The 22,109-nt window shown below is 46.4% G+C and overlaps 2 protein-coding genes across 3 annotated transcripts; one reads left to right on the forward strand and one right to left on the reverse strand.

Moving 5' to 3' along the window:
• Positions 1 to 260: 260 nt before the first annotated feature.
• si:dkey-103i16.6 (uncharacterized protein LOC557125 homolog) lies at positions 261 to 10,062 on the forward strand. The gene is given in 8 exon segments (XM_056598348.1): positions 261 to 296; positions 6,042 to 6,169; positions 6,171 to 6,268; positions 6,427 to 6,651; positions 6,757 to 6,989; positions 7,838 to 7,938; positions 8,014 to 8,175; positions 8,530 to 10,062. Coding segments are annotated over 7 exon segments (1,197 nt in total). The 5' UTR covers positions 261 to 296; positions 6,042 to 6,052; the 3' UTR covers positions 8,791 to 10,062.
• ric8b (RIC8 guanine nucleotide exchange factor B) lies at positions 7,128 to 20,162 on the reverse strand. Of its 2 annotated transcripts, none has more exons than XM_056598347.1 (10): positions 19,949 to 20,162; positions 19,498 to 19,545; positions 18,778 to 19,404; positions 16,427 to 16,521; positions 15,819 to 15,969; positions 14,229 to 14,324; positions 13,537 to 13,681; positions 12,586 to 12,730; positions 12,354 to 12,473; positions 7,128 to 10,687 (listed from the first exon to the last, which is right to left on the reverse strand). In XM_056598347.1, exons 1-10 carry the CDS (start codon positions 20,030 to 20,032, stop codon positions 10,579 to 10,581), a joined length of 1,620 nt encoding a protein of 539 aa, XP_056454322.1. In that variant the 5' UTR covers positions 20,033 to 20,162; the 3' UTR covers positions 7,128 to 10,578. The 2 variants fall into 2 exon arrangements, with proteins under 2 accessions (XP_056454322.1, XP_056454321.1); XM_056598346.1 differs by having other exon boundaries at positions 14,229 to 14,327.
• Between the last annotated feature and the right edge of the window lie 1,947 nt (positions 20,163 to 22,109).

Below are 22,109 nucleotides of genomic sequence, written 5' to 3' on the forward strand. Positions count from 1 at the left end.
GTTACAATGGGGCGTATAGGGAGTGCCCAGGCTCTTCGTAGACGGGCTCTGATATTATGCTGCAGCCAGGCATTATCAGAGCATTATGTTGTCAATCTTCGGAAATTTGTAGTTTCAAACTAGAGACGCTAGAGGTCGACAATACCCGCCGTCGCGAAATGACGTCGGTTAGGAAAAGTGGAGTCGATTTCATTTTTAACAGTGCTGTCTTTTCCTATGTTCGAAAGGAAGCACCTTTTCATCTCTCCTTGACCCGATGACGTTTTCCACAAAGGTTAAGGAAACGAGGCATGAAGGTTGGGAGATTTGACTATTCGTAGAGGCCCTAGGAGATTTGACCATTTGTAGAGGAGGCCATTCATGGACATATCATAGAAGTATGCATTGTTCCTGTGGGCTTGGTTGGGCCCATTCACTTTCGCGGGTGCAGTAAACGTTTCCTGTTAGCGGGGAGCTCCACCAATCAAAATCGCTTATCACACATCAGGATTTATGGGTAGTGTAGTGGTTTCAATGACATCGCGAATCAAACGTGTTTTTCTAAATAACTTGTTGTTGCCCCGTTTAACTTGTGGCTTCTACAGGAGCACGCCGTTACAATATAACGGCGTGTGGTACATATAATTGTAATGGTTACTTACGACATTAAGGCTTTTAATGAAAATCTCTATGATGAAAATGGATGGGATTTTTACTTCCAGAACCACACTGTTGCGCTCTATTGGTATATTTTGGCGGGATTGGACCCTGATTGGATCGGTCACAGCGCGCCTTCCTGCGCTGAGTGGAAGTGACGCACACGCACATCCTCAGACCCAATCTTCATGTGTTGTTTCAGGAAGAAGAAGCATCTAAACAAGTAGGCCAACCGTCACTATTTATCGACCGTGGTGTTAGGTTCATGTTTTTAGTCGAGCCCGGTTCTTCGTATTTGAGCTGTCGTCGGATCAGCCCTCCGCGGCGTGTTTCTCCTTCTGCGTTTTGTTCCGTCGTCTGATCAGGTTTCAAAAGTGCCGCCCTGTGGCAGAGCGGCACTGAGCTGAACCCTGCACCGGGACGGGGTTCTGCAGGGGTCCTAGGCTGAGCTGGACCCTGCACCGGGACGGGGTTCTGCAGGGGTCCTAGGCTGAGCTGGACCCTGATAGGGACGGGGTTCTGCAGGGGTCCTAGGCTGAGCTGGACCCTGATAGGGACGGGGTTCTGCAGGGGTCCTAGGCTGAGCTGGACCCAGATAGGGACGGGGTTCTGCAGGGGTCCTAGGCTGAGCTGGACCCTGATGGGGACGGGGTTCTGCAGGGCTCCTAACCTGAGCTGAACCCTGCACCGGGACAGGGTTCTGCAGGGGTCCTAGGCTGAGCTGGTCCCTGATAGGGACAGGGTTCTGCAGGGGTCCTAGCCTGAGCTGGTCCCTGATGGGCTTATTGGAGGACCCCATCCTGTCCAGTCCGTCCGACTTTAGATTCTGTAGTGGGCACCCGAGGAGCTGTCAAGTCCTCATCATTCTCTGAATGTTTACTTGAAGAGGGAACACAAATGCATTGGCTTTGAACAATAATCCAGACATTTCTGAAGCATTCATTGTCCATTAGTCACAAGGTGTGTTCTTGGACAACACCAGGTATTCCTTTGTGATGAGCCTGGTAGCAGCGTTCAAATATTAGGGTTGCCGTGCATGCTGGGAAATGCAATTCAGAAAATTTCCTCTTTTTTTTATTCATCATGCATGAACAAGAGGCTGCTCAAGACAATAGCTTTGAGTGTGGAATAGATGGTTTTCTGTTGTGTTCCTTGAATCCATCCTTTTAGCAAGGTAAGAAGAAGAAAGGAAGATGGTGTGCATTTCTCACAGCCTGTCACTCAGTGATAATGATATCATGTATCACAGGCTTGTCACTCAGTGATATAACATGTATCACAGCCTCTCACACAGTGATATGATATAATTTATCACAGGCCTGACACAGTGCTATATCATTTCTCACAGGCCTGTCACTCAGTGATAATGATATCATGTATCACAGGCCTGTCACTCAGTGATATAACATGTATCACAGCCTCTCACACAGTGATATGATATAATTTATCACAGGCCTGACACAGTGCTATATCATTTATCACAGGCCTGTCACTCAGTGATATGAGATCATTTATCACAGTTTGGGACTTTATCTCACATCCATGGATCAACCATCTAGAGTGGGGACCATTTTGTTTGATGTCGTGCTCAAAGACTTGTACCTGCAACCTTCTGGGTCTCTATAGCCCACTACAGAATACTTCTTCTACTCATATTGAATTCACAGTTCCCTGTAAATTCAGACACGTCGGGTACACCATATGTTTACATACTAGTCCATAATGTTTAGTTTCAATAGCTTATACTAGTATCAATAACTGCTGCCTCGTATCATGTTTACATTGGCTACTCATTCTGCATATTCTTCTTTTAAGGGGTCCTACAAAATCTGTAGGAACCCTATTATATTAGTTAGTATTCTTTTTTTATATAGTTATTTCTGACAATTTCGGCGGTGTGTAAATTGACAGGCTTGCAGAGCTTGTAAAATGAGTTAGGGATGCAGAGGACAGGCCCGAATAACCCATAGGTGGTGCCTGAAGTTAAAGATTTCAACAGGCTGCCATTTCCTCTTTAATCATGAAACGTTGTACACATGCTGAATGATGCACACCTTTCAACTGCAACCAAAATGGTTAGACCATTTGGATTTAATGCAGTGACCAACAAACTGATCTGGTGGTAAAAGCTGCAAACCTGGCTCGCATGTAACATGTGAACGTGGGACTGTACGGAGTAACATCCACAACAATAAGACGGACAAAAAATATGGGCATTTTTTTTAGGCTTCACAACACGTTTAAACACTTATAAGTTTGAAAAATACCTATTCTCATCTGTCTGAGATGGCTAAAAGAGGAGCTTCCATACTATGGCCACATAGGACCAGTATCAGTACCACTTCCGACTGAGGCCTCTCGCCATGGCAGGCGGGGCCTTAAAGGGCCACACGCATCATTTCTCTGCAATCCGTTTTGACATAGGATTCTAACACTATATAATAGAAACATGGTTGAAGAATATTTTTGATATGTTCATTCCAGTAAACCAATTTTAAGACATACCAATGTCATTTTACCCTACCAAGCTCACTATACAGCCGTCTATGGAATACTGCTCCCACGGCGACATAAATGTATACATCTATCTACATGACCAGTGGGATGCCGGTTTGAGTCTGACCTCGACCCAACATATTGTGAGAAACGGTACGAAATCAAATGTCTAACTTCTAGATGTGTTCAATAGGCCTGATGTCTGCAATATTGTTAATGTCCAGACGATGGCAGCGTAACCACAGTTTTAGTGGCGTGCTTACACAACAATCACGGTTATAAATCAATTAGTGGCCTAGCTTCTCAATCTATCCCCCCCTGCCCCTCTCCATCTACCCCTCTCCATCCCACCTTCCCTACTGTTGAAGCAAACAATATACAACACAAATTAGACCCCATTGCTTTGAATGTATGTAGTGAGAGTCCAACAAAGATGCAACACAAAGTGATATGTCATTAGTGAACGCTTGGGGACAGAGAACAAGGCTTCTGCCTCTCAGAGTATTGGAGAGGTCTCCGTGGCAACCAACTTGCCAGCGGGGGGCAGTAGGGGTCAAAGTGTGGGTCTTCTTACTTTTAGGTGTTTGTGAAACAGGACAAATATTTTTTAGGCGTTAAGGCAATTCAGCAAAATATGACTGTGTGTGATTAAGGTTTGTGAAACAAGGTTAATATGTTCATCTGAGGGGGTCAAAGTGAAGTGCACTAGATGTTGTAAATTTTATTGTGTGATGAAATACAGGAATCCTTTAATCAGACTGGGCACCTTCCAGCTCTGGAATGAAGCAGAACAAATGTCAGAGAACAAACGTCAAGCGTTTAAGAGGGATTATCCCGGGAAGGCAGGCTTTTGGGGTGGTTGGTGAGTTCGGAAGTGGTGAGCAGTGTTGTGGGACAGGCCTAATTAGATTACTGTACCCCTGTATGAGGGGCTCCACCCCTGGTGGTCCAGGGCCCTTCAGACCCCATTGGGCAGGGCATTGAGGCCGGGGCCAGAGTGGGAGAGTCAGACTCTGAAAGGCAGAGGGGCCGGCTCCTGGTTCCTTAAAGCCTTTGTCATTACTCCAGGGATTTATTTGTCATTATTATTTGTCAGGAATAATAGTTGGAACAGAGCAGCATCTGGGAGCAAAGCCCTAGGTCTGCAACTACCACGTTAAGTCCATTGTCCATCCTATTAGGCAAACAGAATGATAGATGTATTTATGTGTCATTGTATGAATGTTTTTAACGGTACAAGCGATTCCTGAAAATGTTGAGGTACCAAATAAAAATAGAGGTTAATAACTTAATATTTTACAATAATGTTGAAAACCGTCTGGTTTACGGTGTGCTCATGGGGCACGGTCAACATCGGAGACTATTTGCCAATTTCTCCTGCGTCAGTCAATCAGTCCGTCATCTCATTCCACAGCAGAGCAACCTGTTGCTAACCTCCTCCTGATCCAGCTCGCCAAAGCGCCATCACCCTGCTGGCTCCACCAGCCCGTCCCCCCTCTTCAGCTGCCTGGTTAACCGTCTCCCCATGCGTCCAAACCCTCCCATGTGAACCGTCTCCCCATGCGTCAAAACCCTCTAGGCCTTCCCCATACAGCGGGCGTGTGGCCTTACATTTCTAATCCCGCTGGATAGGAGCATGGAATTTAAAAAGAGGGTTTTCCTGGTGTTGTGCTAGCTTGGCTTTCTCTGCCTTATACAGGATCTAAAACAATACTTTATTGGATGGATGCCTGACCCTGATAATGAAAGACGTGTAGACAACATAGGATCAAAAGTCTAAAGGAGCATCTTCTTACTGATCAAACATTCTGGGTGTTATTTTTGGGTTCTTGCTCCACATTATCCTACAGTCTTGACCAATGTGAATAAAAGTGTAGTTAACCCTCTTCTGCACCGGATTACACTAATGGAACGCAGACCAACTGTTTCAATCCTGCATTATGTCCCTACTGTGACCCTAGTGTCTCTTGTGCCCTCCCTGCCCCTGTTGGCCTGCTCAGCCTGCAGAGCTGCTAAGGAACGTTGTGGGGGGGGGGGGGGGGAGACCATCTGGGCCTGACCCTAATAAGTGGGCTGGTGATTTATGGGGTCCGCGTAGCCTGCAGAGGCCTTCAGCAATGCCTGAAGAGAATAAAAATGTGGCCTGTTAATATTATATTAAACAGTAGAGTAATCTGCAGCACTCGTCAGTGTGATATGATCATATGTGTTATTTATTCATCATGTCTGGAACTCACCTCATTCCGTAGATTGGAAGAGCTTGGAGAGTCTCTCAGTCTCTTTTAGAATCCTGTCTCCGCATCATTTATCTTTATACCTTCTCCGTTCTGGACGGGGGCCTCCATACTCTTTTTCTCTCGGCTGGGTTTGTTGACACACAGTCAATCTAGGCTTCTCTTTCACTGTTGACATCCTATTCTTACCCCTTCCCTTGCCAACAAGAGAAGAACCCTGGGCTTTCCCTGACCAGTAAAGCTGCCACAGCTGTGGACTGTATTAGCATAGATTGTGAGGTTGAGGTGGGGGTGGTGGCAGCCCTAAATATATTACAGCCATTACCTTTTGTTGGGAAGCAGGCTGTTTTAAAACATGTTTCTTTTCTCAGAGCGAAGGGGGGGTAAACACAAAAGGAGCTCTGCAGTGATTTCAGCTTAACCGGTTTTTAAATATGGCTCCGCGCAGCGAGTAAAGAAGGGGCGGGAGGAGCAAGAATTACGTGTTTATTGAAGGGGAAATAAGTGAATATATGAAGATACGTCCCAACACAATTACGTATTAAGATCTATAAGAATACAAATCAAATATATTAACCCAATAACTTTGAACAATATTATGACTAAATATTGGATGATGCAAAGAGTCAAAGCTGAGCTTTGTTAAGGCTGTTGTTGTGTTTCTCTCTGTCTCAGGCGGTTCTAAAATGAGCAGACTGCGGCCCGCAGTGGAGCAGTCCCCCCACCCTGCGGCCCCCAGGCTGACCCGCAGCGCTGCCTCCCAGGCCCGGCTGGGCGGCCCCAGGACCGCCCAAGGAACTGGCGCCCGGCCCGTACGGGAAGCAGCGCAGGAAGCATACAGACTCAGCCCTGGCCCAGGACCTCAGCCAGATGAGGGTCAGTGGGCAGGAGTCTCCTCTGGGGTAAGGCTCCCTCGGCTACCTCTTCATCACCATTAAGGCTTCCTCAGTCGCCCTTCATCACCGTTATGGTACTCAATATCATGGATCCTGATGCCTCTGATTGGGTGGCCAGGCCTCTGAGAAGTGGGGGGGATTAATAATATTGAAGGGTCTTTCAGCCACGCCTTGGATGGTGTCAACATGCGCCACGCGTCCAGTTCTACGCAGAATGATCAGCCTGCTCCATCGCCGCCTGTCAAGGAGGGCCCCCGGGCCAGGGTCAAGTCCTCCTCCCGGGGCGGGCTGGCCTCAGTGGCCCGCCTGCTGAAGCTGGGCCGCTGTAAGAACATCGTGGTGGTGGCAGGGGCGGGCATCAGCACGGCCAGCGGGATCCCTGACTTCAGGTGACACACACACACACACACACACACACACACACACACACACACACACACACACACACACACACACACAGAGTCAACACTCAGCAGCCTGTGTGCCCCTTGCAGAACGCCGGGGACAGGCCTGTACTCCAACCTGGAGCGCTACGACCTTCCTTACCCCGAAGCGGTGTTCAACATCGACTACTTCTCGGAATGCCCGCAAGCCTTTTTCTCGCTGGCCAGGGAGCTGTACCCCGGCCGCCACCGGCCCAACTACATCCACTACTTCATCCGCTTGCTGCACCTTAGGGGGCTGCTGCTGCGCGTCTACACCCAGAACATCGATGGCCTGGAGAAGAGTGAGTGTGTGGCGCGAATAGGGGTGTGACGAGATCTCGTGCCACGAGATCTCGCGACCAATTTTTCGCGATTAGCCTCGACGAAATTACCCGTCGCGTTAAAAATCTGTCTCGTGAGTTTTTGTGATTTATCCAAACTCCTATTTGTCGCCTGTGGAGGCATTAATGCGCCTTTTCTACATCTAGCCTGCCAGAACCTAAAGAAGACGAAGGAAAAGAAGAGGAGGAGAAGGAGGGGAAGCATCGAAAGCAGCCATAAGCTGTGTTCGAAATCGTTCCCTATCACGGATATAGTGTACTATATAGGGTGCTCGCCATTTTGTTGTGGTGTTCGAATTCTCAGTGGTTAATTTCATGCACTATATATAATGCACTTGAAATACCCAAAATTTGAGTGTACATACGATGTACCCTACATGTTACTCCCGTATACCACAATGCAATGCGGTCGTGTTTTTCCGGAGGAGAAGAAGAGGCTGAATAACCGCGAAAACGGTTTTGCACATAATATTGTTTGCACTTAAATTTTGAATAAATTTTAGTTTTAGTTTCAATTTCATGCATGTAAAGAGTTATAATAAAACATTTCAAAATGCATGCGCGACTTGGTTAAATAAAAGTCTGTTGGTCCAGTCATATATTTTGTCATTGTAGTTTTCTTAAAATCTCGTCTCGTCTCGTTCTCGTGAACCCAATATCGTGTCTCGTCTCGTGAGCTGAGTGTATCGTCACACCCCTAGGCGCGAGTGTGTAGTGCTTCAATATTAAGCACTGTTATTCAGAATTCTCTGAAAACTGTCAAAACGTCTGTTTGATACGTTTGCAACCATTTTCATTGGGGTCCAAAGTGTGCGGCATTCCTGAGGATAAGCTGGTGGAAGCCCACGGTAACTTCACCACCGCTTCGTGTCACCTGTGTTACACACCCTACCCCGCTGAAGACGCCAAGGTCAGAGGTCGCCATGCTCCAAGAACCACCCAGCCCTTCCTGGCTAGGGGTTAAAGCATCACTCTGCCTCCACAGGTGGCCATCATGAGTGGCGAGGTGCCCACGTGTTCTTTCTGTGCCGGAACGGTGAAGCCAGACGTGGTTTTCTTCGGAGAAGACCTTCCACAGAAGTACTTCCTGCATTCTGAAGACTTCCCCAAAGCAGATCTCCTGATCATTATGGGAACATCGTTACAGGTAAAACAAAAACTCTTTTGTTCAAGTTGGACAATCCGTCCCTCATGTGTTCCCCGTTTCAGAGAAGGCTTTACAGATAGTGTCTGCATGCAATGTAGAACCAACCTATGAACGCCAAGGAAGAATTATTATTGTTCTGATCTATTATGTCAATCTCATTCCTCTGTAATGTAAATGTTTTGAAAAAGGTATGGAGTACATTAAAGGTAATCATTGACTAATGATCTGGCTCCTCCTCCAGCCTGCAGAGCGTTAGGAACTCACAGCAGGCTGAAGGGCCTCTGCAGCTGTGCTCTCCATACATGTAGGGGGACCGCTGCCGGCCCCAGGTCTCACCTGTTTTCTGTGCCCCAGATCGAGCCCTTTGCCAGCCTGGTGAACACAGTCCGGGCCTCGGTCCCCCGTCTGCTGCTGAACCGCCACGCCGTGGGGCCCTTCCTGAAGACGCCGCTCCGCAGGGCGGACCACTTGGAGCTGGGAAACCTGCTGGACTCGGTGCAGCGCATGGCCCACTTACTGGGGTGGAGCGCGGAGATCGAGGAGCTCATGAGGAGCCAGGGAGACTGGGTGGGGCCCCCCACCCAGTCAAGAGCCATCGTCAGTCGTGTGGATTAAGCCCGGGCTTGAAAGTGTGTCACTTCATCTTCAGGGCTTCTGTCAGCTCCGCCGTTTGACTTGTGAGCACGTTACACCGTTGTCTTGTGGTGCGTCATACTCCCGTCTGCAGCGCTAGTCCGTCGGTAAAACATGAGAACGGCTCTGAGCCTGAATGAGCTCTGCTTCCTAAAGGCAGCGAAGACACAGAACACATCACTGCCCAGCCCATAATACACTGGAATGGCAACAGGGTTATTTTTAGCATGCAGAGATAACTATCTGTGATGCATTGTCTACTCCATGTGTTCATATCATATCAGTTTCTTTCCAGTGGTTTGCATGGCAAAGGGCGTGGGTGGTCTTTGTAAAGATGGTTTATGTTTGCAATATTTCCATGTACAGTTCACTTGTATGAATATTGAATTTTAAGCACTTACAACTTACAGAATAAGTTGAACTAATAAAGAATTTTACAGCGTTGGTCTCGCCTCTCCTGTTCATGTAATCTTTACGTCTAACCATACAGTCAGGAGTCCTATCAACAACATGAAGAACCTTTCTCTTCCAAGGTTAGAGAACAAGTGGCAGGTGGACTTTACCAGACATATTTGACCGACGACACAATCTGCTGGTTAACTTTAATGACAATCGATTCCTTCTTTCTGGCTTTAATAACATTGCAAGAGAAGCGGTGAAAAAGTGGTTAGTCTGCAACATGTGCATCAGAAGCATTAGGACTCTTCCAATTGTTTGCTTTCTATGGGGGAAACCTTGACGTTTATTAAGCATCCACTTCAGGTATGCAGAGGTGAAAAAAACAAGTGGAATCATCCACGCGATATAAAATACCATTTGTGTAACAAAACAAGGCAGTGTACTCTACAAATGCACTCAGACAGTGTTAGGCAACCAAAAGATCAACAAGTGACACATCCATTACTTATAAGTTAAGAGAATCCTCCATTCATTGTCTAACTTTATGGATGCTCAGCGAACACACTCCCACATCATATCGCTATGGGCGACCATGCGACCTTGAGCTCTGTTCAACCAACAATATTGCAGCAATAGTAAGGTATTCATCTCTCAAATACAGAACAAAGAATATACACTCATTGTGGCAAAAGAAAACAATGATTAAATAAGCAAGCAATCAAGATAAGGCAAAAACAATCCAATGTTACTCATTAAGTTAATAAATATGGCAAGTTCTGATTTACTATTATTGACAAATGCTACATAATTTGGTTTTTTTTCTTTGCAATTTATATTTTCACAAAACAGTTTTCGCCATGTTCCTGGCGGCCACAGCGGGCTCTACATAAAGCAGCAACCAGGATGGGGGTTCTACCTACATCTTTAAACAATGTTTACATGGGAAAGGTGCACACTGAGGGAACCAACTAAACGTGAAGACCCTGAACATGAAGTGCCACGCTGCATCCCTCCCTCTGCTTACGGCTCTGGGAGCTCCCACCGCCCGACAAACCCCCTCAGCAGGCCGGAGACACCCTCGTTCTGGGCCGGTGTGTGCAGTCGTACGACAAGATCAACAGAATTGCGGCTGTTACTATAGCAACAGGTTTCTATGCCATTAAAGGATACAAAGACTATTAGTAAAAGGCAGTGCACAGAGGTCAGCTGGAGCGGTGGGCCGTTGGCTCAGGGCTCCTTCGACGGGATGTGGTGGCAGTTTGTCGGGCATCACCTTCAGAGACGCCAATAGAGCTCCAGCAGAAAGGAAGTCCTTCGTCAGGGGCCTACGTCAGCGGTCTAATTGAAGTATCCTAGGAAACGGGGGGGGGGCTAGTCTGTGTCAGAGCCGGAGCTCTCGTGGGTGTGCTGGCGCAGGGTCTCCTCCAGGGGGGCCACGGTGCAGTCCTTCCTGACCCCCATGGGCTGGATCACCCCCTTCCTGTGGACGAGAAGGGCAGGTTCAGTCAAACCCACACACTGATCCCATTCTGTGATGGGGTGTGGGAGGATAAAGGCCCACACTGTACAGGACACAGTGACGCATCCACAAAACCTCGTATCTCCGTACGAGGCCATACATCATAAAGAAATGCTTGTAATTCTGAAGTCATATCTCTCATTACTTATTTAGGCTTCCAAAAAAATACAAATATACAATATTAATAATTGGACTGTTGAACTGTTTGATGATTTGAAGCTGACCCCCGTCAGCTTCAAATCATGAAGCTGACGTTGTACATCTTTACTTTGCCTTTTATCTCTAGGTTTCAATGACCCTCAGAAGCCCCTCCCTCCTCTGCGCTGTTTGTCCCTCTTCCCCCCCTGTCCGGCCTCCTTTCTAAAGCCTGTTTAATTACAGGATCAGTGCCCCGTCTAAGCTCCTCAAAGCCCGGGGTGCCCCTCCAAACTAATCCAATTATATGTGCACCGTGTCCCCTAATCACTCACCGGCCCATTTATCAATGAATCACGCAATCAAAAGATTAAAACACACATTTGCATTAATGTGAGATTCTTACACACACACACACGACACAACGGATTTGACTTTCAGTTGGTTCATTTAGGAATCCAATGCAACAGGTGTTCTTAGGAAGAGATTCAGAGCTGTAGGTGCGCTTGCTTGTACGGGGGTGTGCTCGTGCGTGTGCGTGTGCGTGACCACCTGTCCATGTCACACATCAAGGGTCCTGGAGCCGTGCGGTAAAGGACGGCTGCCGACGACCCATCAAACAAACAAACAAAGCCGCGGCCCGTTCGTCCTCCTGTCACCCTCGTATTGTACTCCCTCCCCCCAATTAGAAGGAGAAGTCCATGTCTTCCTCCTTGACACCGGGGCGGGGGTCGGGGGGCGCGCTGGGGCTGAGGGTATGTGCTAATTGGAGGGCCAGTTAAGCAGTTTTGGGAGCACATTCTTGCAGGTCTTTGAGTGATCTCCTGAGAGCGGGCTGCTCCACGCACTACACACCTCTCCCCCTCAGGGACACATCACCGGGCTGGGCGCGCTCAGCACATGGGGGGGAGGGAGAAAGGAATCTGCCGTCTGTGTCGCGTGGCTCATTACTACTCACCCCCGTCTCTGGCTACCACAATACCCCCCCCCCCCCCTCACCCTGTCTGGTGTAACAACTGGATCATCAAAATGAGCAGAATAAAATGGAGAGGGGGACACATGTTATTGAAAAGCTGAATGTAAGGAGCATTGAGGGCCAACGCAATGTGAATGTGTGTCTGTCTGCGTGCACGTGTGTGTGCATTTGTGGGTGTATTTGTCAATTAGGTGATAATTAATGATACTGCTGTAGCTCCCATTGACTGCGGCTGAATGCTGCTGCGGGTTACAGGCTAATTGACACCGGTGCGAACGAGCGGATTCTTCAGCTAATGAACTGGTTGGCAGGGAGCCGCCTCTCCCTTACCTTTGTGTGTTCCACTAGGGTTCGCTTTTGTGCGCTCAGGAAAGGTCAACGACAAAGAAATTTGAGAATAAAAAGGCAATATGTCGGGGAGACAATATGTCAGATATACACAACAGAAATAAGGAAACACGCAACTCGTTGAGTTTGGCAAGAGAGAGATCTGCTTGATTGGCTGGCTGTGTTCACCTGATCAGCTCGTCCAACATGATGACCATCTTCTGGGCCTCGTACTCCTTCTGCTCCTCCGTCATCTCCTCCATGGGGTTAGGCATGGGCTCCTCAACATGTCCGGTGATGGGGTTGATTCTGGAGGAAACACAGGAATGAGCTCATCATCGACCAGGTATTCCCAGAGGTGCATCACCCCTGATCTAGACAAACGGTATGAGCAGCACATCACCTCAGGTGGCCTACTCACAAGGGTTTAACACTTTTGTACTCCTCTGTGTCGCTGTCCTCGTCGTCAGAGTACTTGGTCTCTCCACGCCCCCCGGCCAGTAGGCCTTTGGCCACCAGGTGTCCAGCCGCGTTGCCGTAGCCGGTGTACTTTAACAGGTTGTCCACTGCAGCAACACAGACACACATGGACCCAAACATCATACTCACTTCATCCAGCAGCATTGGCCGTTCTGGTCTCCAGGCCAATTCCAGGAGAAGTATTGGTGTTTTTGTGGCACTAATTAGCCCTATGTGCCCTGCACAGCGTGTGAGCCGTGGTTAAAGACACGCAGAGGGTCAGACGCTGACGGGAACAAACACACATCACTACATCGTACCAGATTGGAGAACTAGCCAAGCGTACTCGCCCGTGACCTTATGAGTAACGCGCTCCGCTCATACTTTGTTGATACATTACAACACTAACTTTTTAATCACCTTCTTGTGTTGTTTTGTGGGTTTTATCTACAGTTGTTTAAAAGCAGAGCACACAGCACCCTGTTTGGAGTAGCGATCGACCGATATATCGGGCCGATATTTGCATTTATTTATTTTTATCGGCAGATACACGTCGCCGATTATAAAAAGAAATCCCTGGCATGATTTAGAGACAATGAGTTCAATAAATGCTCTTTTTTAAATTGAGACTTGTAACATTTTTATCATCACTGTGTCATTTTTATTATGTAGATTGAGGGAGCAAAAGCACTATAGGCTCCAAATATCGGCTCAAGAAAATTGGCAGCCCTTATCGGTCATCGGCTAAGGCTGATGGAATCGGCATCGGCATCGCCCCTAAAACATCCATACTGGTCGATCCCTAGTTTGGAGTGACCATGGATCAAACAGACGAAGGAGAGGGTGCCTTCTAGAATCAGTTCTCCCTCTGTAGTGTGGTGCATCAGGAGCCCTGCTCCAGACCCCCTCTCACCGCTCTCCTTGCAGAGGACGAAGAGGAACTCGGCGGCCCCCTGCTTCACGCCCATGTCCACGTGGGTCATCAGGCGCACCAGCTTGTTCCGGATCGTGGTGCCGATCTCCGGCCGCACCTTGGCCTCCTTCAGCGGGGGGAGCACCTGAGGGGACCCACAGTACATCTCGCTGTAGAAACGCTGTAGTACATATTTCAGGCCTATATGTGGTGCTGTTTCTGCTACAGAACTGTATGTGGGGTGATGACATCATGATTTGCGTGTCTGTGGTTCTCATGAATCCTAAAGCGTTTGCAGGCACCGAAAACTCCAGGTCCTTCTGGACGGTCGGGCCAAACGTGCAAGGCTTCCGCGTTTGTACACAAAAATCGTAGCCTTGTGGACATGGCCTAAGAGGACTCACTGCATAGTGTAAGTGTGATCTGAGGACTCGCTGCATGGTGTAAGGCCCAATCCCATTTCTACCCCTTACCCCTCCCCCATTTCTACCCTTAACGCCTTCCCCTTACCCCTTCAAAACAAGGGGGAGGGGTAAGGGGTAGAAATGGGATTGGGCCTAAGTGTGAGCTGAGGACTCAATGCATATCAGTGGCACTGCATATATGTGCTCTTGGGTATTCTTGTTAGACAAGAAGTATTCATTAATGGTGATAGCACACCTTTGACATATGTTACACATGTGGAATGTTACCTGGGCCTTAATGAACCTGCGGATGTGTCTGTGGCGCCGGGAGCCCTCGGTCAGCAGGCTGAGAACCGGCGTCAGGCCCTCCTTATAGTTGGACCCCTGCTTATGACCGGACACAGCACACCAACACATATACTACCCACAATGGGAATGCTTTGACCGGGCCCAACACTTGATGAAAGGTACGTTGAAAGAATGAACAGATTAATTATCAAAGAAGACCCCTCACAACCAAGTCCACATGGAGACAGATATTTTTTAAATTGCAGCATTTCCACAAGGTTTTGGCCTTCCATCAATAAAAACTGAGCTTTTGGACAACACCTTGCATGGTTGTGTATATAACAAATATATATAAGAATATCTATAAATGTATGACAAAGGGTTATGGTTAGGTTTAATGTCGAGTAGAGTGAATACCACAGAGTGCGTTATCAGGTGGTAGCCCTGTAGTACTTTAGGGTCAACCTCTAATGAGCACCCCGTCAATATGTGATGCCAATCAAAGTAAAGATGCTATTAGTAGAGCTAGGTTTAGGCTCCAAATAAAAACAACAAATCCATGCAAGCCAAACCAAAATAGTCAATTTCGAACGCGGTGACATCAGTCGATGAATATCGAGAACCAGTCCTTACATTCAACCCCTATATTGAAAGGTCATGTTGAGTGTTCTGAGCGGAGGCCTTGTCCTACTTCCAGTGAAACCCTCTCTAGGCCACTAATTATTATTGTTAAGACGGTGTCAGGATTCAAAATGGTAACCGAACACTCGGTTATGTGTCAACGGTGGTTTAACACAATCAAACACAACTTTGATTGTGTTTGTCATTCCAAATAAATTGTTATTGTCATTCGCTAGCTAGTTCAGCGAGTTGTGGTCATGGTGAAAGGTTTGTGCTCTCAGCTTTCATATGTGTACAGTTTGTGTAGGTAACATGAAAGTAAACTGATCTATTCATGTGCATCGTTATGAAATTCTTTACTCTTGGATTGTGTTTCACTTAGGTAATGTTAGACAAAGTTAGATTGTAATGGTTCTAGGGGTGTGTCCCATGACTGCTCTCTCACATGTTGTACGCGAGAGATGTTGTATCTTATGACCTCTTGATTCAGACCCCTGATACAGTGTGTCTTAGGATGAAAAAGTTCAGCAACACACGCAGTTGAGAGATCACACTGTTATCTCATCAATGCCAATATCAACTGTGTGCCATGATTTGGAGAAGAGGTTATATTAAACTTACAACCTATAACCTAGTGGCCTTCATTAAAACACACAGATGGCAATTCAACATTTTCAGTGTTGAACTGCATTAATACTCGTAGTAGTCGTAGTAATACTAGCAATACTACCATCTGACAGCAATGTCTCGCGCTACGTGACATGGTGAACCCACACACGTAGAAGGCACAGCCGTTACTGAATGTAAACATAGAAATTGCTCTTAAACATATCTGTATATGTGTGGAAGAGGCCTAAAACCAGGACACACTGCACATGGCTGAGTTGGAGGAACGCCAGCCCGACTAATCAAACCTCGCACACAGGAGCAGGGAACCGGTCATCATGACTCGGTGATGACGGTGTTTACCTTGTCGATCCGCTTCTCCAAGAAATCCAGGAGCACTTGGACGGCGGCCATGTTGTTTCCACCGTACTGCTCCTGGCCTCCCTGAACGGGAACATCGATCAGCACGTCCAGACAGCCGGCGGGCAGGTTGCTCAGAAGATTCACTGCATGGCTGCAAAGTAGAACAACTAAATAATCACTTATCTGATGGATCAGATACTGAAAATAAATCACATGGATCGATCATTGGCCTGAATCACTAAGAAGTATGAAGAACGAGAAGCACCCTCCCCTCCATTTCGAAACACTAGAAGTTTATTCTCCTTTCTCCCCCCAGAAGGTAGAAGAAAGCGAAGACAAAGGCCAAACAAGACAAAGATCTCCACAATAGATGGAGCTGAACAGCCCTGTTCAGCCAGTGGCCACGCAGGTTAAAAGGGCGATGTCGTCCATCACTTTTACAAGCCACCGCATTCTCCCTGGATCCAGAACATTCCTGGCATTCTCCAGAGGGATGCTCTTTATGACGGTTCGAACTGGGTTTGAACATTGATAGGAACAGTCCAGCGTTGATTGAGGTTCTTGAAGGACACGTCTCGAATAACATGGTACTATAGGAAGGGTTTAACCTGTGAGCCTCCTCCGTCTTCTCCTCCGTCTCTGTCCTCAGCAGCAGGAGGTGCCTCATGACGCCGATGATCAGGCGGACCTGGTGCTGCCCATCCTGAAGAGCAGGAGACCAAAAGGAAGACATTTCATTGGTGGTAGTGGGAGTTAGCTTTAAAGTTGCAACATGTTAAGTTCCCACTAGTTTGTAATTTAAAATCACCTCGACAAATCCTTAGTTAATGATGATCAATAGTGATTTTCATAATGTTATCAATACAATTACAATTCATAACTGATCTTTTTTGACAAAAAAGAATGCTGGAAAGCCCCCACCTCTCTCTGTTTACAAGAATCTTATAGACCCTGCTAAACCCCTCCCACTCCCCCTAAACCCCTCCCCCTCACCCTGAACTACTCCCTCTCACATCCCCAGCCAAGAGATCACTGCTAGGTTCTGAAGTCTGCCAATCAACCACATTATTACGTTACAACCAACAAGGGACCAAGCGTGTGTCAGCCATAATACGTTAAACAGGCTGCAAGGTAATCCTTAGGGTGATCCCCTTCAGAGGACCACATGACGGAGCTCCCTGTTTTCCCAGGCTACGGCTGCAGCCTCCTCGCTCAAGGCCTGACTCAAACAATGTTCTCACATTAGTCTAGTTACCGCAGTGTTACTGTAGAGAATACAATGGGTTTCCTCAAAATACGATAATGTACGGCTCTGGTATGATGCTTTAAAGGGGAGATATTTTGAAAACAACACTTTTCCTGGGATTTGGGTGGTTATTTTGGGTCTCTGGTGCTGCCACATACAAACTTTGAAATAAGTCCGTACATGATATATATTTGTTCATTTCTGAAAGTACCCCGCCAACAGTTACCAAACGAGCGAGTCTGTTTCAGTGCAGACTCCTATGTAGGAAGCAGGCACATTTTAATATTACCTCCCACTTCCCCACCCCCCTCCACTCAGAGTATAGATACGCAGCTCCGGCGGGGGGAGCTCGGCGGCAGTCCAGCAGCGAGGGGGAGTACAATCCCTTTCTCCTCCATGACTCGGTTCAATCTGGACTTCAAAGAGTCAAAGCCAAATTTCCTTCTCAAAAGCCGAGATAACCCCCAATACAAGTCTGTAATAAGAGTCCACAAGCGGCAACAATCACTTCTCCTCCATGCTGTGGTTCAGTCTGACATCTCATTTGTATGCAATGGGCAGCAGCTCATTTGCATTAAAGCTACAGACACTAGAACCAGCACATTCTGAAGAGACTGAAACAGAGGGGAATAGCGGTAGGCGAGATTTTCTTTCCTAAAAGCAATTTCCAGCAAAAGCTTCAAAAACATGTTTTCTGGAACTCATATACTATGTTTACTTGTTGGGAAAACACCATAATATGTCTCCTTAACATCTGACAATGCTGGTCGATAGTACGATTCTTGTGAATAAAAATATATATATGTTACAGGATTTGACCTTATTGATGACATTATTGAAGGCTAAGTTTGACAAGACACATTTAGCGACAGCAAATGCATATATAAATTTAAATTGGCCTCCATCAAGTTAACAAACTACTGAGGATGTGCTACTGAGGATGTGTTCGGTAAGACCCCATGTTGACAGTGTCCGATACAAAAATTCACCATTGTGCGCATCATCAGGATAGTTAACATTCAATCATTCTCACTGCTCTCCTTGTAGACTCTAAGGTGGCGAGCATGAGCAGTGGCGTAAGAACTGCCTTTGACGCACACAGAGTCCTAACTGGGTGCCTCAGTCTCTGTGAGTGAGAAGGAGAGAGTAATCACAGAATCCAAACTTGTGGGTTTCTTAGTTTGGGGGCACTATTGGAGAAAGCTACTTAGCCAGGGCAGTTTGTATGAGCATACCTGGGTTGGACAAAAGATGGTTATGGGAGATACTAAACACTCGTTTGGAATAAAATTACTCAAATTCGGAACACGTCTATATAGCGTGAGAGGAGGTGAGTTGAACACAAATCATGGCTGATTTACAGTTGGGCATAGACAATATCAACCATAAACCTGGGGTCTTAACAAACAGACAGATACAGACTATAAGGCTGGTCTATTGGTCTACACTACTGCATTAATTTATTCCATCCTATACTTGACATCCTTTAGAAGGATTTTATTTCTTGCCACGTGATGTCGTTTCTATAACTTGAAATCACATTTCTGAGGCAGACGATAGTTTGGGGCAATGTTTTTTTTTTTTTCATTGGTTGAAAGTATGATGACATAATGATGTCTGCCCATTATCTCCTATGTTTGATTAGGCCTTACAACACAAATAACATACGAGGAGCTCCACCATTGCAGAAAGAGTAAAGGGTCCAACACCCACCTCTTCAGCGGGGTCCGTCAAGGTGAGGTTGAACATGGCCTTCAGGGCCTCCATGGCTCGCTCATTGTCCTCAGTGGGAAGGGGTGTGGCCTCTGGCTCCGGGGCCCCGGCCTCGTACGGCCCGACCCAGCACACCTGTAGCGTGCGCTCGAGGACCTCCCGGAGCAGCCGCACGGCGGGCAGCTGGCTCTGCAGGCTGGCCCTCACGTCAGGCCGCAGCGCCGTCAGCAGGAAGAGGAGGCGCAGCGAGAACAGGCCGACCGCATGCCGGCCACAGCGGCTGCGCAGGTGCGTGCACAAACTGTGTGCCAGCTTCAGGTCGGCGCAGACCTGCTGCGCCGCGGGGCTGTTGTACACCACGTTACACAGGCACTTGAGCGCCTCAACCACCACACTCTCCTGCTCCGGCGTCAGGGTGTCTTCCTGAAGACTGTCGGCTGGGTCAGCGCCGTCCTGGGCGGAGGGCAGCTGGGCCAGACCGGCCAAGACCAGCAGGCCCTCCCTGGTGGCCACGGGATCCAGAGCCCGCTTGTCCCTGGACAGGATGCGGAGGGTCTCCAAGGAGGCCCTCTGGCAGCACGGCCCCTCTTGGGTTCCTAGTGCCGTCAACAGACTCCGACACACCTTCTAACATCAGACAGGAAAGGAGAGGAAACGTATTATCACACTATCTTATAAATGCACATCGTCAGCGGATTGAAAGTGGGAATCAGTACTTACAATTTGAAGGTTTTCTTCATTTTTGTCAAATGTAAAAGTTTGACTATTCTGAAACCAATAAGGAAATAAAGATTAAATACTGACTAAAACGTCAAACGCGTGTGAAATACAGTTTCTGGGGGTATGTAGATCCGGATACATCAGGTACGTTTTAATGAGAGATACTGCTGAATGCATATCATGGATTCAGCATCCAAAGAAGAGATCTCAGCAGCTGACATATGATAACTGTGATGGTTGTGATTGTGACTCGTGTCATAAAGGAAAGCACTGACCGGAGGGCGAACATGTACAGATAATATACTACACTTACAGATCCGCCTATCGTAGTAGTGGTATAGTAGTACTATAGTAGCAGCATTGATCTGCTGCCTGCTGCACAGAGCTATCATGCTAATGCTAGCATGCTAACGCTAGCCTGGTGGTTTGTTTTGGTTCAGATCAGACCCACCTCTTGATTATACTGGAGCAGAACCTTCACGATCTCCACTTCGTTGCCGATTTCAAGTCGTGACAGGATCTCCTTCAAGTCCATGATCGAAACGGAATGATGTAGTACATATACAGGTATAATAGTTCGTTAAAATGTCACTACGTGAGAGTTGACGATGCCCACTAGTTATCTTAGCTAGCAGCTAGAACAGGTTTGTTTGCCTTCCGTAGGTACGGTGGCCGCGAGATACGGGGAAACGCCCCTTTCTCGCGTAATGTAATATGATATAGTATAATATATAATAATATAATATTTAATAATATATAATGATATAATACAGTTTTATATATAATTATAAATATTTTTTTAGTATATAATGATTATTATATAGTATAATATATAATGAATAAAACAATATAGTTTAATATAGAATATCATAATGGGATGTACCGTAAGCTAACATATCATAACATATCATATCATGCATAAATACACAAACAAATGTTATCATATATTTTTTTATTTTACATAGGCTACTTGATAAGAATGAATGTCCCATTATTTCCACTAATAATTCTAAATTGGTCCCTGTAGCTCACTCCAATGTCTTTCACCAGAATGAATCAGTCGATCAAAGGTCTTTGACCTAACCGTCACAACTGATAAGGGGCTGCCAATCAACTTCACTTGCAGTGTTAAAACTGGAAGAATGCACCGTCAGATGCAGTAAGTGTATTATCGGTTGGCCAACAGAATTATGTTTGAATGAAGAAAACATGAATGAAAACCCCTCCTTAAGGCCTAAACTAAATGAATGACAGCTACAACTCCCCCCTTATTATCATTATTATTATTATTATTTTATACTTTTATCATCATACCCCTCCTATTATCCCTGTCATTCAATAGGATGCATTACTTTCACTCTCCCTTTCACTACTGCTGTGATTTTGTATTATTTACTGTGTCTTAAATGTCTTGTTTGTCATGTGTGGAGAAAGCCAGCTCACTTAACTGTACACCAAATCTCCCTCAGAGTATAAATAAAGTTATCTAATCTAATGTAATCGAATGCCGGGGCTGGGGTCATGCTGGAGGTGCAGTCCAGCTTTACTCCCTCAGGTTCACTTCTCTTTGGTGTCTTCTACTTCTCGTCAAACCCTATTTAGGTTCCTGCTTGTAGTTGAACCTCATTGGACCAAAGGATTTTTTCATAATGAAGAATGGGAATTTAAAAGAGGCTCAGATTTAATGATTACTCAAATTACAAACAATGAATGCTATTCATTTGTAAGGACTAGTGTCAAAATGTTGAGTAACAATGAATGATGCCCTTGCTGTATAATCCCCATAGTTGATACTGTACTGTTATGTGTGTTATACAGTGTTGTCAAAATCTGACCTCAAATAAGAAACTACATAACAATCTGTAACAATATATTTATTTCTTTTTCATGATTTAAATAACTACAGAGACAAGACAGTTAAGAAAAATGAGAAGACAACATTTTTATTTCTGTTTTAAAATGATTTATGTAGCAACACATTTGTCCCCACAAACACACACACACACACACACACACACACACACACACACACACACACACACACACACACACACACACACACACACAGACACACACACGAACACGCACACACAGACACATCGGTTTAAACTGCAACAATTGATCAGTCAGCAACCAATATGTCCATTGCTTTTATATACAGGGAAAAGTGACTAATATGTGTGTGTGTGTGTGTGTGTGTGTGTGTGTGTGTGTGTGTGTGTGTGTGTGTGTGTGTGTGTGTGTGTGTGTGTGTGTGTGTGTGTGTGCTTGCGTGCGTTTGTGTTTGTGCATGCATGTATGTCTGCTTACATGTGCCTGCGTGCGTGCATGTGTGTGTTCCCTCCTATACACCTTGGTATCCCTCCTCCTTATAAATACCCACAGGGTAATAGGTCCTCAGTGGCTTCAAGTGTATTATAAAACACACAAACCTAAGTTAACGGGTTCATTTATTGAACATACTGAACGTTGAAACAAAAGGCAACGGGTAACATTAAGGGTACGCCATGTTACAAAGTTACTGAAGTACTGTACAGAACAAGTGATGTCACTGAAGCCACGAGGCAGGCTACACCACAGTCACAGCCTCCAGTTATATATTATATTAAAAA

The sequence above is a fragment of the Gadus chalcogrammus genome, chromosome 9 (assembly GCF_026213295.1).
Source record: "Gadus chalcogrammus isolate NIFS_2021 chromosome 9, NIFS_Gcha_1.0, whole genome shotgun sequence".
Lineage (NCBI taxonomy): Eukaryota > Metazoa > Chordata > Actinopteri > Gadiformes > Gadidae > Gadus > Gadus chalcogrammus.

What these genes read in the sequence shown, in the direction of transcription:
- ric8b (XM_056598346.1), bottom strand. Translation starts at nt 20,032, where the DNA reads ATGGACTTGAAGGAGATCCTGTCACGACTTGAAATCGGCAACGAAGTG. An exon ending in TGCTCCAGTATAATCAAGAG is followed by an intron (nt 19,546 to 19,948) that starts GTGGGTCTGATC and finishes TATTGGTTTCAG; the next exon opens with AATAGTCAAACTTTTACATT. An exon ending in TGGAGAAGCGGATCGACAAG is followed by an intron (nt 14,328 to 15,818) that starts GTAAACACCGTC and finishes TCCGGTCATAAG; the next exon opens with CAGGGGTCCAACTATAAGGA.